This window comes from Lissotriton helveticus, chromosome 1_1 (assembly GCF_964261635.1).
Source record: "Lissotriton helveticus chromosome 1_1, aLisHel1.1, whole genome shotgun sequence".
Lineage (NCBI taxonomy): Eukaryota > Metazoa > Chordata > Amphibia > Caudata > Salamandridae > Lissotriton > Lissotriton helveticus.
In genome coordinates this window covers 1,039,062,230-1,039,077,319 of record NC_136057.1, presented here as the reverse complement: position 1 = coordinate 1,039,077,319, position 15,090 = coordinate 1,039,062,230, and the positions used below count along the sequence as shown (strand labels likewise).

The 15,090-nt window shown below is 47.2% G+C and overlaps 1 protein-coding gene across 2 annotated transcripts in view; it reads right to left on the bottom strand.

Moving 5' to 3' along the window:
- PPP6R2 (protein phosphatase 6 regulatory subunit 2) overlaps positions 1 to 15,090 on the bottom strand; it is a 744,860-nt gene that overhangs the window by 13,644 nt on the left and 716,126 nt on the right. Inside the window, exons 24-25 of one of the 2 annotated variants that reach the window (XM_078677853.1) lie at positions 6,441 to 6,464; positions 3,334 to 3,492 (exon numbers count right to left, since the gene is read on the bottom strand). In XM_078677853.1, coding sequence (XP_078533979.1) covers positions 3,334 to 3,492; positions 6,441 to 6,464 — 183 coding nt within the window. The remainder of the gene's footprint in view (positions 1 to 3,333; positions 3,493 to 6,440; positions 6,465 to 15,090) is intronic. The other variant, XM_078677857.1, reaches the window with a different exon arrangement.

Sequence of the window (15,090 nt, the reverse complement as noted above, 5' to 3'; positions counted from 1 at the left end):
GGACACTACGATCAGCAAGACAGAATGACTTGGTAGTGCCACGGACTAGGCTGGTCAACTGGGGAGACAGACGTTTCCTAGTTGTTGCCCCAAAACTATGGAACACACTCCCGCAAACCATAAGATCCAGCCCAAATCTCATGTCCTTTAGGAAGAAACTGAAGACATGGCTATTTGACCTCTGAAAGACATGGCTATATGACCTCTGAAAACTCCATAAGATCATTCAGGAAAGTAATAAAAGTACAGCGCCGAGACGCCTGCGGGCAATTGTTCGCGCTTAATAAATGTTAAAAATAAATAAATAAATAAATAAATAAAGCAAGAAATTATTTCTATTTTTCAAAGATCTTTTTATTCTTATTTTGTTATGGATTTTTTTTTTTTTAATAAATCTCAGTTTGAGGGCCGGCAGGATGGGAATATGAAAATATGCGCCCTGCAAGTCCGATGCTACCATCCAGTCTCCAGGGTTGATGGCAGCCAAGACCTGAGCCAGAGTCAACATCTTGAACTTCTGGAGGAAGCGATTGACGTTCCTGAGGTCCAAGATGGGGCGCAGGCCCCCTTTCTCCTTCTTGGGGACCAGAAAGTAGTGGGAATAACAACCACGTCCTACTTCTGGCCCAGGAACGCGCTTGATGGCCCCTTTGGCCAAGAGGGCCATGACTTCCTGTTTGAGAAGCGCAAAGTGATCCCCGACATGCAGTGGAACGGAGGTGGCATGGCTGGAGGGACAGTCTTGAAGGGGAGGGAGTAGCCCCTATGGACCATTTGCACCACCCATCTGTCCGAGGTGACAGAACGCCAGTGGGGGAGGTGATGGCGAATCCTGCCACTCACAGGCGTGGGGTGCAACCCAAAGCTCAGACTAGGAAGGCTTTGAGGCGGATGCTGCGGGAGCGGAGGTGGGCTGACCCGCACACTGGCCACCCTGTCCCGCCACAGCGAGAACGTCCGCGCTGGGGTTGGTTCTGCGCAGGCTTTTGGTTGAACAAACTTGTCGGGGCGCCCCTTCCGTGGCCACGAAAGGAACGAAAAGCAGACATGGCCGGGCGCGTGGTGGAGGGACCCAAAGACTTGGCCGTAGCCCGGGAGTCCTTAAAACGATCCAGCACACTATCTGCCTTATCGCCAAATAGGCGAGTACCATCAAAGGGCATGTCCATAAGAGAACTTTGAACATCCCCTGAAAACCCAGTGGACCGCAACCAGGCGTGGTGACAGAGGGCCACTGTTGTGGAAATCACCCTACCCAGTGAGTCCGCAGTGTCCAGTCCACACCTGATGGCGAACTTAGATGCATCTTTCCCCTCAGCAACAGATTGGGAAAGCACTGCCTGAACCTCCTCCGGACACTGAGGCAGCATCTGCGCAACCGTATCCCACACAGCGTGAGACCGCAGCCCTAAGCTGGCAGAGGAAAACAGTTTCTTGCCAAACTGCTTCTTAGATTCCTTATCCGGCAGGGCGGTAGGGAATGCGCTTTGGGAGGTGGAGGCCTAGATGACCAGGCTCTCCGGAGTTTGGTGGGTTGTTCAAAAGGCAGGGTTACCCGGGGTCGGGTGATGACGCCTGGCCACGTTTTTATCCATGGCTGGTCTAGACCAGGGGTCCATTAACACATCAGTTAACGCCTCATTGAGCGGCAGCAGGGGCTCCATAGAGCTTGCCGCCGGCTGAAGGACTTCAGTGAGGTTAGTTTTGAGGGTCACCGTAGGTAGGTCGAGGGCCTCCGCCGCTCTACGGAGCACCACAGTGTATGTTGCGCCCTCCTCCATGGCCACAGCAGGAGGAGAAATAAAACCAGGTTCAGAGGAGAGTTTAAGGCCACGGCCACATGCATCCTCCAACTCTTCTGTCCATTCCTGTTCCGACTCGCACTGCCATGCAAGAGGGTCCTCAGACCCCTCCCAGTCGTCCCCTTCCTCCACTGCCTGTGGCACAAGCTGCGGCAGCGGGGGAGGGACAGCGGAATATAAATGGTCTAATGGCGCCGGAAACGGCGCCGATCCAACTTCATGTCCCAATTAGGGTCCCAACCTGGGTAAAAATTGTCCGGAAACCCGGGCAAGGGCGGAGGTGGAACGAATGGAACCCATTGCGGTGCTGGGCCGGAGCCGCCAGCAGGGGAAATTGCGTCGCCGGAGCTGCTGGCGGCGGAGCCAGTGGCAAGGGATGGCCCTCAGCTGGGACCGTGGGGCCCAAAGGCATGCTGGCGGGGCCCGAGGCCTGAAAATGTGGTCCATGGCAGCAAGAAATTCTTGCACCTGGGCAGGAGGCGCCGACAGACCCGGATAAGGTGGGTAGGCTGCGGAACTCTCAGGCTCCAACGGAGCAGCGGGGGAGGTACCCCCGGGCCCTCGTCCGCGTCCGGAGACAGACGGGGGGACGTCGGAGAGCATACGCACTTCTTCGACTTCTTCTTATGATGTCTCTTACCCGATTCAGAGTGTGATGACTTCAACCCCGAGAAGCGATGATGATGGCTCCACGGTCGGTCCCTCGATCGACCCCTGGACCTCGAACGGCGCGGAGATGACTGTCGGGCCTCCGACAGCTTACGGGACTGCTCCGGCAAGGTCTTCTGAGCCATGGCCAGACAGTCGGAACATGACCAGGAGTCATGGTCGCGCTCCAGACAGTAGAGACAAACGCCATGGGGGTCAGCCACCAACATTGTACGGCGACAGGCCCCGCAGGATTTAAACCCAGGCATTCCTACGTGGACCAGGCGTCAAAGACTCAAAAAAGTAGAGACAAAAAGTCTTAAAAAGTTAGTCAAAAAGGGACTAAGGTACATGCTCTAACCTTATGTGCGCTTGCTGGAGCATAAAAAGAAGGAACCGACGTCAGTGTGCATGGGTGGTGCCTAAGAAGTCTCCGTGACCTCATCTCGGCACCTACGACGCCAGCGACGGACGCGGAGCCGCATAACGCCACCTTCCGACGCACAGGGGTACTGCTGACGAAAAGCTTTCCGGATCCAGTCTGACGCCTGGGGATACTCTAAGGTAAGGAATCTATCACTAACGTGTCTCTTTCAGATATAATATTTTATGACTTATTTCACTGCTGTGATAAACCTCCTTGGGTTTATCAATGTTTTGCCTTACAAAATAAATGTGTATTTCAAAATTAGCAATCACTTTCGGTCTCCACCTACATAACCAAGCATTTTAATTATATTTTAAAGCGGCTTGGTTGCAGGAATGCTAAGCATTTAATGGTGTCTCTCACTAGTGGAAATGTGGAAAACAAATGCATAGTCCAAAGTATACCCTATTCACAAAACACAATTGGCTATATACTTTACCCTTCTGAAAAGCTTACCTTTTGCCTTTCGTTTGGGTCTCTGTAGCATCCGCAGCAACACAGAGCATGCTATGGACTTCAGACGGGTTCTCAGTCTGGGAATTCACAGGACTAGATGCTTTTGCCAGGCCCACGTCTGCAATAGTTAGTCTGTCAATCACCAGGCACTCCGCATCACTGGAAGATTAGAGTTCACACAAATATCACTTTTCTGTTTGTCACTGTACAAAATATAACCATGCTAGGTTAGAAAGTATTCCTTCAGGCTTCAACGCACCCAAACACTGACATTTGATTGAAGCAACAGGACGACATTCTCAAACATTAGCATCGCCAGCTGCTTGAATAGATCAGTATACAGAGGGGAAGTGACTGGATACTGAATCAGTATTGTCTGCTTGGCTCACAAATACTAATAAGGACCTCTTAGTTATGATGGAGGTCAGACATACTGGACAAACAACTAACTAAAATATCAACGTGACGACTGGTTTCATGTGGTTGTATTTCACCAAATAACACCATGATAAATTGATGTGGTAGCGTGCAATGTACAAGAGTATATGAGTCGTCATGTAACCTACAGGCACAAGTAGTCTAGGTGCACAGCCATATGTATGGTTTATAAAAGGCATACATGCCTACATTTAGGTATTTGTCACGGTGTAACCTACCAACAAAGGCCTTATGAGTGAAAAGTGCGTAGGATCGTTCAGCAACCATGTTGTGTATGTGGTAAGTGCCCCAAGTGGCCTACACAATGGTTTGTCACGTACTTCAGGGGTATATTGTTGCATTTTCAAAATTAAAGCTTACATTTTAAATGCCCAAGCATGCACTAAGTGCGCATGTATTCAGGTCTTGTATGCAAACTGTTATCAGGATTCTTTTGCAGTCATACATTTATTTATTTAGAAGCAACCATAATGTTTGAGTGAGAAGTCAAAGTTGCTAATAAATAAATGATATAAAAGGCCTGCATATGCATGTTCTTATGCTCTACCTCTATACAATTACTATAAAAGAGTTGCGATATAGCTGGCACAGGATGGTTTATAATCTTCAAAGGAGATCAGGAGCGGAGGAGATTTGGCCACATTCCTCTATCTGCCCATAACCACTATTTTGTGGATTAAACTAACACCTCCATTCACAAACAGCTTTCCAAACGCACTTATCCAGCGCTCAGGGAATTAACTGCTGACTTTAAAGCGGACAACTTCCTCCATGTTGATGTTAAATTAAGCTGGCGGATCTCAGGTACATGGGTACTGACTGCAGTATCTGTTTTGACATAGTTTTCATAATTTGTGAAATAATGCTGACAATGCAAACTGTCAGTAAGAATGCTTCTTAACTGGAAAAGCAAATATGGTCCGCTACAGTAGAGCTCCTACTTTCCTTAGGCTTGCACCGCCTCATTGTCCCCAAGTGCTCACAGAGGTGAGCAGGCTGTTTTACAGGGGCAGAGATTTGCAACTTTTGGTACATTCCTCGAATTGGAAGTTTTTAGCCTTCCTATCAAATTCCACATTTGGCTCTGAAGCCTCGACTACGCATTATAACAATTTACCCACTCACTGAATCATCCACAAGGAGGATGCAGTATCATGACGCAAGCAGGAGGGAGAAGATTAGACTTAAAAAATCTATTAACAAGGGTAGGGATATAGGGGCATCTACAAGAGTAAAAAGCGTAAGAAGTGAGATAGAGATTTTAAAGAATTCCAAAGTCTTAGAAGTGTTCACAAGAGGTCATGACTGTAAAAGCGGAAAAGCGGGTGTCATCAAAGCCAAAGAGGTAAGTACGGGAAGGGGAGTGAAGAAAGAAGCTTTGGCTGCTGAAGAAGCAAGAGCCAGAACAAGACACTGACCCAAAGGCGTGCAAGCACATAGCAATCACAAATGGCAGTGTGCCATCATGTAATGAGCTCTTGAAAAGAGGAAATCCATATTGGCTGCCTGGTTCCTGCAACCCCATTATCATGTAGAACTCCTACTTCCTGAATTCGGGCAAACCACAGGAGTGGGGCTGCAGGATTCCCGGAGCAAATATCTACCTCCATCCATGCTGGTGCCTCATGCTGTGTGATAGAAGGGAAGGAACTCCATGGAGCATGCAAAGAGAATAGAAACCAAAAACATAGCAACACTGTCCCACAGACCTGACTGCAGACTTCCAAGCATTCACTCCAACAGAACACCACTGTCCTGCACGAGGGCCAAAGGCAAAAAATGAAAGCAGCAACTAAACCACTGGCCACTTCCAAGCTGGCTCTAAGAAGATGACATGGTCTAACCAATCTTCAAAGTGTACACAGCATAATTCCAATGCATTACCCACCCATAGGAGTTAAAGAGAAGGGATTTAAACTTCTATAGCTCTGTATGGGCAGAGGACATCTCTTTCCTGCCAGTCAAAATCTGTTGAAAACCTTGCCTGGATTACAGTCTTTTCTGAACCTGCATTTTTGTTCCTTTCAAAGTAAAACTGATTTTAATAGTATTTCTAAGAGTGCCAAAGGAACGTTGGAACAGAAGGCATAGTGAAAGGAAGTGAGGTTGTGATGGGTGGATCTATGATGAGACTATCACTAAAGTGTTCTCCATTAATATGTCCAATACCAATAGTAATTCAGGAGATCAAAGACCTTCAGTCTATTACTGCTTAAGATTAAAACAGAACACCATATTGAAAGAATCCTTGACATGAGTTCTTAATTAGAAAGTAGGCTCTTCAACCTTTTTAACCATGCTTTGCACAAGCTGAGACAAGAGGTAACACCGTCTCTGCATGGCGGTGGAGTCGTGGTCTTAATTTCAGCACTACTTTGAAGTGGAACAAAACACTAATACCCAGAATAGGGCATACAACGTTTCCTGGATCACACCACTCTTCTACATAGACTAGGAGAGACACTGGCTACCTTTTGCATTTACAACGCAAGCGATTCTTCACGTAACATCGCTCTCATGGATGCTTTGAACTCAAATCTACTATTGCGAGGCACCTATGATTTCCCAACGCTCTCAGCCTGGGAAATCAACCCACAGCCCAGCTAGAGAGTGATGCTGGTCAAGTGAATGCTTGGAGTCTGGAATCTTACCCCACATTTGGTACATACCCTCTGACTGTAGGCCTAAATATTCTGAGCAATACCCGCAGTGAGAGAGACAGAACGACAGACAGGAGGATGACAAGAGAAAGAAACAGTAAAGATGGTTGTAAAAAATGAGTTAAAAAACACAACATTGCATCAAATGTTACAATTTCTATTATAAAGCAGACTGGGATAGGCTGACCGGATGTTGGGCGCACCATGAATGTGCGTGGACTTTAACAGCAAATGTTCCACAACAAACAATGTATGGGACATGCACTGCACTGGCAGACCATGTTTTCTGTTGATAAAATTTTAGAAATGTTTTCAAATATGCCCACCTGCTTTATAATATGTTCATACTGGCAGGCAAAGGAGGGGGGAGGATATTTACTGATGGCCTTCGTAATTTTCTTTTTATTAACATGAAATTAATTCTTGAACTAGTAGAAAAAGGGCAGTCTGGAAACACAGGTTCTCTTAATCTGAGGTATGTTCACGACTGGAAAATCACTGTAAGCAGTAAAACGTTCAGAAAAAGACTAATCTGCTTAGTTCCTACTTGCTCAGGACAGGACTGTATATTCGGATTTATCAGATGCAAAACTGTTATCATTTATCAGACGTACAATACAGGTGAATGCTCACCTGTAGAATGGACAGGGTGTGAGTTTGTAAATCTTGCAAATTGCTTGCATATGACATGCTGAAGAGGCTGTGAAGCATCCATGGGGATATACATTGTGATGTTTATAGTGTTGGCAGCTCACTCCAAGTAACTATGGCAGTAACTCATGGTGCACATTGTACTTTAGAGGTACTGACTTCGATCACTCCTCTATGAGGCCAGTACGCATACGCTCTGGGCACTGGCCATGGAGCATACATACTTTAGTACAAGACGGCTAATTACAATGCTGTGAAACCCATCATCTCCCCTCCTTCAGCTATTCTCTTTCTTGGACTATTGCCTCCATTCATTTTACGCTATAGGATTTAGTCACACTCGTAGGTCCTACACTCCTATTTAGTTTGCAGGTCGACACAGCTGCAATATTAATATCATTCTCGAATTCTGTTTGACATCACCTGCCCAAATCCGGTGCTGGTTGCTCATCCCAGTTACCATTGACGTGATCTACCTATGCCTGCTCGGTCCTTTACCTGGACATTGGCTCTGTCTTTCTGAATTCAACTACCTACGCAGCTAGCTGTTCAGTAACACCACCTCTGTCACTATACTGTCCATTTATTCAAGGAGACTGAAGGCCATCTTTATCTCAGGCGTAAAGCACAGCAGCGTATGCCATATTGTTTTAGGAGAATCACAAAGTTGGAATTGTTCACTGATGTGGTCTCTTTCAGATCAAGTTAGCAGGGAAACGCGCAGATTTATTTATAAATAGGGGAGGGAGCACACTGCTTGTAATACCAGCAGATAATTAGCCTCAGTGTATTTTTGTAAATGTAATGCATGCTAGCATTCACTTCAGTTGGAAAATTTTGATATTCACCATTGTTGGTGCAGACAGTAATGGGTATCTCTAGACACATGTTTGAGGACATTTGTCCTTCAATAGAGAGCAACACCTTCATTGTGGGGGTGCTGGCAAGGCTGTTCAGTCTTCTCAGGTTTCTGTACCACTTTCTGAGTGAAGGTGTATACCAATGAGCTCGTCAGCCCAATAACTCAAAGGAGATAATCACAAAAGGGGGGCAAAAACAGGCACCCTTGGCATACCAGCACACGATTCACCCAGATGCATTGTGGTAAATGCAGCGCATGATAACACTCACTTTAGTTGAAAGTCTTTAGTATTTACCAATGTTGGTCCAGCCAGGGCCGAGTATCTATAAGCACATGTTTGAGGATTTTTGTCCTTCAGTAGAGTGGAACACCTTCAATGTGGGGATGCCAGCAATGATTCTCACAGTCGTCTCAGCTTTCTGTACCAATCTCAGAGCACAGGGGCGTCCCACTGAGCTTGTCTGCATAATAACTCACAGGAGCCAATAACGAAAGGGGAAGGGAGCACACTGAATGGCATACCAGCACACAACCTGCCCAGATGCATTGTGCCGAGTTCTGTTACTCTCTACTGAAGAAAAACAAACATGTTAAAACATGTGTCTAGTGTAGGAAAGTGCCTCCTTTAAACATGGTCACCTCCACTTTTTGCCCTAGTACTGATGTTCAACTTAAAGTGCACTGGGTCGCTGCTAACCAGGCCCAGTGCAATTGCTCTTTCCCATAAAACAAGGTAAATGTCTAACTGTACCACAATTGGCAAGGCCTTCAGCACCCCTGTAAGTCCTTAGTAAGTAGTACCCCTGGGACCAAGGGCAACGGTACGAAAGTAGGTTCCTCAGGGCTGCAGCATGCATAATGCCACCCTAAGGGACACACACAAATTGCCTGCAGGCTGCGTGGAATGGTGCAAACCATTTTGAAAACATTACATGGCACACTCCCTGCATATACTAAATGTAAGTCACCCCTACAGCAGGCCTTAGAGCCCTAAGGCAGGGCGCATTATATTTTATGTGAGGAAATATCTGCATGAGTAGACGTGACCCTGTTATGTCTGTGTCCATTGCCAAGACATTGCAAATGTTCAGGAAGCCATCTTAAGCATATGTACTGGGCACTGGTCATTACGAGTAACCATGCTACATGTTGGCTTCACTGAAATTAATTGCGCTTGGTATCAAACACCTCGTCTTGATAAATCCATACTGAGGCCAGTATCGGATTTGTCCTGACATGACCCCAGAGGGCACCTTAGAGGTGCCCCCTGAATCCCACTAGTCTTAGTGTGCTGGCTGACTGGTATCATCCAGCCTGCCACCACAGACAAGTTTCTGACGTACCCCCCTGCAGGTGAGAGCCCACGCTCTGAGGTCAGAAACAATGCTTGCTCCGGAGTAAGGTGTTCACACCTCCTCCAGCAGGATGGCTAGTATTCTTGCATATCAAGGCCAGAAGCTTCAAAGCCTCTCCCGCCTTTGAAACGACCCCCCCTGATCACGGCCCCATTTGGCACCAGGACAGGCGGGAAAAATAGCTATGCAAATAACAAGGAGCTACAGAGGGAAAAACAGCCAAGTCACCCTCCACTCAATCAATGTAAATACAAAAAGACCTGGTCTGCAAAGGCACCTCTCTTCAGGCTATACAAAATAAGCGGAGGTCAGGATTCATACTTTTTAGTTCCCATATATGCCTCCTTTTACTGTTATGAGGTAGTAACCTCCCGCTTTTTGCCTTAATTTTTTTTTTTTTTAAACTCAAACGTTTTTACAGATGGCAGTTACCACATTTTTACCCCTGCCCAACATACAGAAAGATTACTGTGAACAGTGCATACCACTTTAAGCATCACATTCAAACCAGTGCGAAAAAAATGTGAAAAATGCAAGATGACCCCTCACGTGCGCACCACCAATTGAGCTTGCCGGTTGGAACTCACCAGCTATGCCCACTTTTATCATCATAGGTAGCCATCTTGCCTTAAAGAAAACTTGTAATAGTGTCCAAAAACAAAAAACAAAAATGAGGTGCTATGTAAAAGTGAGGTGAAAAGATAAATCACATCCCATGATGCGACCATGTGAATCTAAAATTGAACAAAGTTGTACTTCACTCAATATCAACTTTATTATTTACTGTGCACTTTTATTCAAAGATAAAAACGGTTGCCTATCATGCATACCGCTATACTAAGCCAACATGTTTCATTGCCACGAAATATAGCTAGTCATAACGTGTGTTCAATCTCAGGATGTTCACACCCCTAAGGTGGGCTACCTGAAACGAACAATGAAAGAAGGGTTCTACCATCTTGTTTTTAGTGGAATTAGGAATTCTGGGTCAGGTTTATGCCCACTCTTCACAGGAAGTGGTCATATAGGGGTAGGTAACCCATTGGCTACTTAGTTAAACTCCCCTGAACATCTATAAATTCAGTATTCAGGCGGCCTGCTGACACCAGAAACTCAGATTTGTCTACTGGGAACAGAAGGACCAATAAGAGCCAAAAACAAAAGAACTGCGGACCAGCCCTGGATCTGGCATCAAGCCATGCCTGCTGCTGTCCTGACAATTGCAAAGTCCTGACTCGTCCAGCAGCTGTGCACCCTCCTAAAGCCTAGGAGGGTTGTCAGCACTTCACAAATCAGTCAGCATCTCCTTGGAAGTAGAGGAGACACTTCCCTGCAAGCACCCAATGCACTTGACTGGTATACCGTTGCGTTGACTGCCCAGTCCACCATTCTACTGACCACCGGGTCCACAGAAGAAAAAGCACCCTAGGAGACAGACTTTGTGGCTCCTGGTGGACAGCTCTATCTTCCCAGCGAATTTCGAGCTGCTATACCCTCCAGGAGACCCCCAGCACCAATACCCTGGGTACTAGAGCCTTTGAGGCAGCCAAGGCTTGTTAAGTGTCCAGGCCAGACAGCAACCTGGCCAAGACCGACCTACCGACAAGGGATGTCGGCATCACCGAGGCCAATACCGAGAGTGGCTCTGCTGTCCTGTTTGCCCCCCATCACCAAGTCGACCACAAGAAGTGACCCCCCAGACAAAAAGCCTCAGCATCCGAGTCCCATAGCTATAATTCAAGCTAACTGTCAGTGTCCCCTTGCTCCAGACACCCACAAAAGCCTAGCACCCCTTTGGGTACTGTCGGCATGGTCCCCAAATCCACAATTGCAGCCTTTCTCTTGTTACAGGTTTCTCCATTGACTTTAACGGGTAGGTTCCGAGGCTTCCAAGGCGACCAGCACCTCTGCATCTGGACACACCAGGGCAGGTAAATCTGAACTGCAGGTAGTTCTTTGGACCTTGGCTCAAAGCACCTCAGCCCAGGAGAGTAGCCCTGAGAATCATTTGTAAGTGTACTTATGCAGTGAATGTTTCTCCCATAGGATTACATTACCTCAAATCTGAGAGCTGTGATTTTCTACTGTTTTACCTGTAAAAATCCATAATGTCCAAAGTACTTATCTGATTCCGATGATCTTGCTGTCTAAAATTGTATAAAACTGTTATTTTTCTAAATTGGTCTAGAGTTTCTTCTTGAGAGTGTCTCGTTTATTGACTCTGCGTACAGGTGCCTAACACTACTCTCTAATAAACCTAAACTGCTTGTCCACACTACCACAAAGACAGCATTTGGGATTATTAGTTTAAGCCCTATAAACCAATAAGAGCTGCCTGGACTTCTGCACAGTGTACCTCATTGTGGTGCACTACATAGAAAGCCAGCTTTCTAGAGTTAGAAAGCATTGTTGCAGTTCCATCACAGCAGAGAGTGATGTTTGCTACCCCTGACCCACACTAAATCCTCCAACTGACGCTCTGCTTGTGACCACTGGCTTGAGATGCATTTCTAAAGTTAGTGCATATGTAGTATGGCATGGGGCTTTATGGCAATGAACAATGCCATCATTCCCAGAATGCGAATTATCGTACAAACTGGAAGTGGACGGAGTGGTTGAAAAAGGTGGAGAATCTGCTGGAATCCTTGCACCCTTTGGGGCGGCTAGGAAAGTCTTTGCCCAATACAGAGTTGAGTTCTGATCCTATGAATAGTTGAATCAGAGGGGCTCTAAGTGAGACTTGGTGGTGTTGACTGTGAACTCCAGGTTGTGCAGCAGGGATATTACAGTCTGGGTGTGGGTTAAGCACTCCTGACTACTTGAGGTCTTTCTCAGCCAATCATCAAGGTTGGGGAAGATTGGAGTTCCTCCCCTTCTGAGGTTAAGGGCTACCACCGCTAGAGACTTGCTAAAGATCCTTGGGGCCATGATGAAGCCAAAGGGCTAGTACCTTTAACATTAGTGTTCATCACTTAACATGAACTGAAGGTAGCACAGATGAGCTGGACAAATTGGGATATGAAAGGGGTCCTTTCGGTATAGTATGGTCATTAAGTCGCTTTGTTGAAGAAAATGGGTGACATCCTGTACGGTGACCATGTGGAAGTGTTCTGATAGGATGTATCTGTTGAGAGGGCGGAGATCAAGGATGGGTCTGAGGGATCTGTTCTTCTTGAGAATTAGTAATAACAGGTAGTAGGCACCTTTGCTTTGATGCTGAAGGAGCATTGGCTCTATGGCTCCTTTGAGTAGAAGCGCCTGAACCGCCTCTTGCAAAAATGTGAGGTATTCTGGGCTGAAGGTGTGGCTGCAGGTTGGAATGTTTGGTGGGATTGAGAAGAGCTCTATGTAGTAGTGATGCTAGAAAATGAATGGGACCCATCAGTCTGTGGTGGTCCCTCCCTTGAAGTCTCCTCTCGACAGGTGCTGATTGATCAGGGATGGGTGGGTTCCACTGAAGAGGGTTTGGAACCCACACCCCCCTTGGCTTCGGTCTCCGAAAGGAGCCACTGACCGAGGGTACCTGTAAGGCACTCATTGTCTTTGCGGTCTCCAGATCTGTGATTTTCTCAAGCACTGTCAACCTGCGGACTAAAGAGGTGTTCCCCCATCAAACAGCAGGTTGACTAGGTGCGGTTGCATCCCTGGCTTCAATCCAGACACTTGGAGACAGGAGTAGCACTGGAGGATAAAGGAGGTTTTGACTACCATGGCTATGGTATCTGACGCATCTGAGGCACACCTAATGGTCACATTAGAAAATACGTTTATCCTCCTCCACACACTCTTACCCCCCTGCTTACGATATTGATCTGGAAAGTGCCGTAAAAGCCTCTCCATCACGTCCCAGTGCGTTACATCAGATCTAGAGAGGAGGCCTACAGAGTTCGCGATACGATAATGCTTGTCTGCACCTACAGCCATTCTGTTCCCTACAGCATCTATCCGCTTGCTTTCCTTATCAGGAGGCGGTGCGCCCCCAGTGTCCGGGCTGCTGCCCTCTTTCTCACAATGGCAACAACGAAGGAGTCGGGAAGGATGAAACCCCGGATATAGAGTGGGTTGGAGGGCACTAGTTGTATTTTTTAATCCATCCGTGGGGTGACCATGCGTGAGGTAACCAGGTCATATTTCAGAGAATGTCTCGACAGAAAAGTCATCCTCATTGGGGGTAGTGTGCATCTCTCACCTTATGGTAGGTGGTTGAGGCTATAGTGTTGCCTGACGGAGAGGCCCTAAGTGGGACATGCTCCAAGTCTAGGTGTGTTCTACATTGTGGCCCTCCCAGGGGCCGTCTGAGGCTCCAGGGTAGGTTCGAGCAAAATCTTCAGCCGGGGATTAACAGCTAGAACTGCCAATATAGGAGTAAGACTCCGGAGTCCCCTCAGTGGAATGGGGTGATGGTAGCAGAGCAGGGGGGCTGGTAGGGGAATAGTGGAGGTGGTGGTGCTAGAGGCAGAGAAGGGGGAGGAGGTGAACCTTGTCCTTGAGCCTCTTCGGAGGCAAGATGGACATAGGAGTGTCCAGGGCGGGACTTCCTCAAAGGTAAGCCTTTATTTTTTTGGGGTAAAGTCTTTTCGGTGGCCAAGATCTTTACAGTACGTGGGTGGAGAAGGATTCTCCTCTGGCATTCATCCAATTCCTGTTGTAGCTTCTCAGGGAGAGGGCGTTCCTCGATATCAACATCAGAGGGTTTCAGAGCAGAGGATGGTTTGGCACCGGGGGAGGCCATTTGGCACAGGCTGGACCAGGATCGAGGCCCCCCTGGGTGGGCATTATTTTGGCTCTGAAATCTTCGCTCGGTGTCGACCAGTGCTAGGAGGCGGATTCCCTGGGTGAAAGTGGGTTCAGCACAGTGCTTGATGGCAGTCCCTTCCGGAAAGGCGGTGCTCAGCTGTGGTGTGGTGCCATTGTGAAGGATCTGAGTTGTCAACAGTTCTTACACAAGGCGTGGTATTCAAGGATGGATCGGAACTGGACGGAACATTCTTGGGCACTTGTTCTTCATCAGAGAGCTCCTGCTTACCAGACTCCGAGATGTCAGAGTCAGAAAACACATGACAGGGCTGGTGTGCCAGAAGGTTGAGCGACCCATTATGTGCTTCTTCAGCACTGAGGGGATTGGCCTTGCCTAAGATGTCTGTTTGAGGAAGATTGGGACAATCTGCTATGGGACCATGACCTGTAGCGGCGCTGGAGTGGAGTCTTCTTACTGCAGAACATCAAGCACCAGTCGCAGCGGGACTCTTCATGTTCCAACAACAGGCCAAGATTGCAGACGGCGTAAAGCTTGGCCATGGGGTTTTTAGAGCGACAAATGGAGCACTCTTGAAAGGCGTCCATTCCATTGCCTTGGGCATCTTCATTCTCCAAAGGATAGGTCTGGTAGACCCAGTGTGCCTCGAGGGGCAAGAGGCCCCAAACAGACTAGAGGAATAGAATCATGACTTAGCAGTGGAAGAAGTCTTCTTGCAAGAGGGTGGAAAAGATAGGACTCCGAGCCACGACAGGAACCAACAAAATCGTAAAGACTGCAAGAGAGCTGTATCATGTTCGAACCTATGACAGAGAAAAACAATCTAGCAATGGAGTCAGTGACCATGGGCATGAAAGACTAGAGGAGGAGTCACCAATACCTTGTGGCTCAAAAGACTTCTTCGTAGATAAACATGTGCCAATAGTCTGAGCCCAAAACTAGATGGCAGGAGTAATCAGAGCATGTGTATCTACAGCCACACATGCTACGAACACCATGGTTCACTGTCTTGAAGAATTTATTTTTAAATATTTT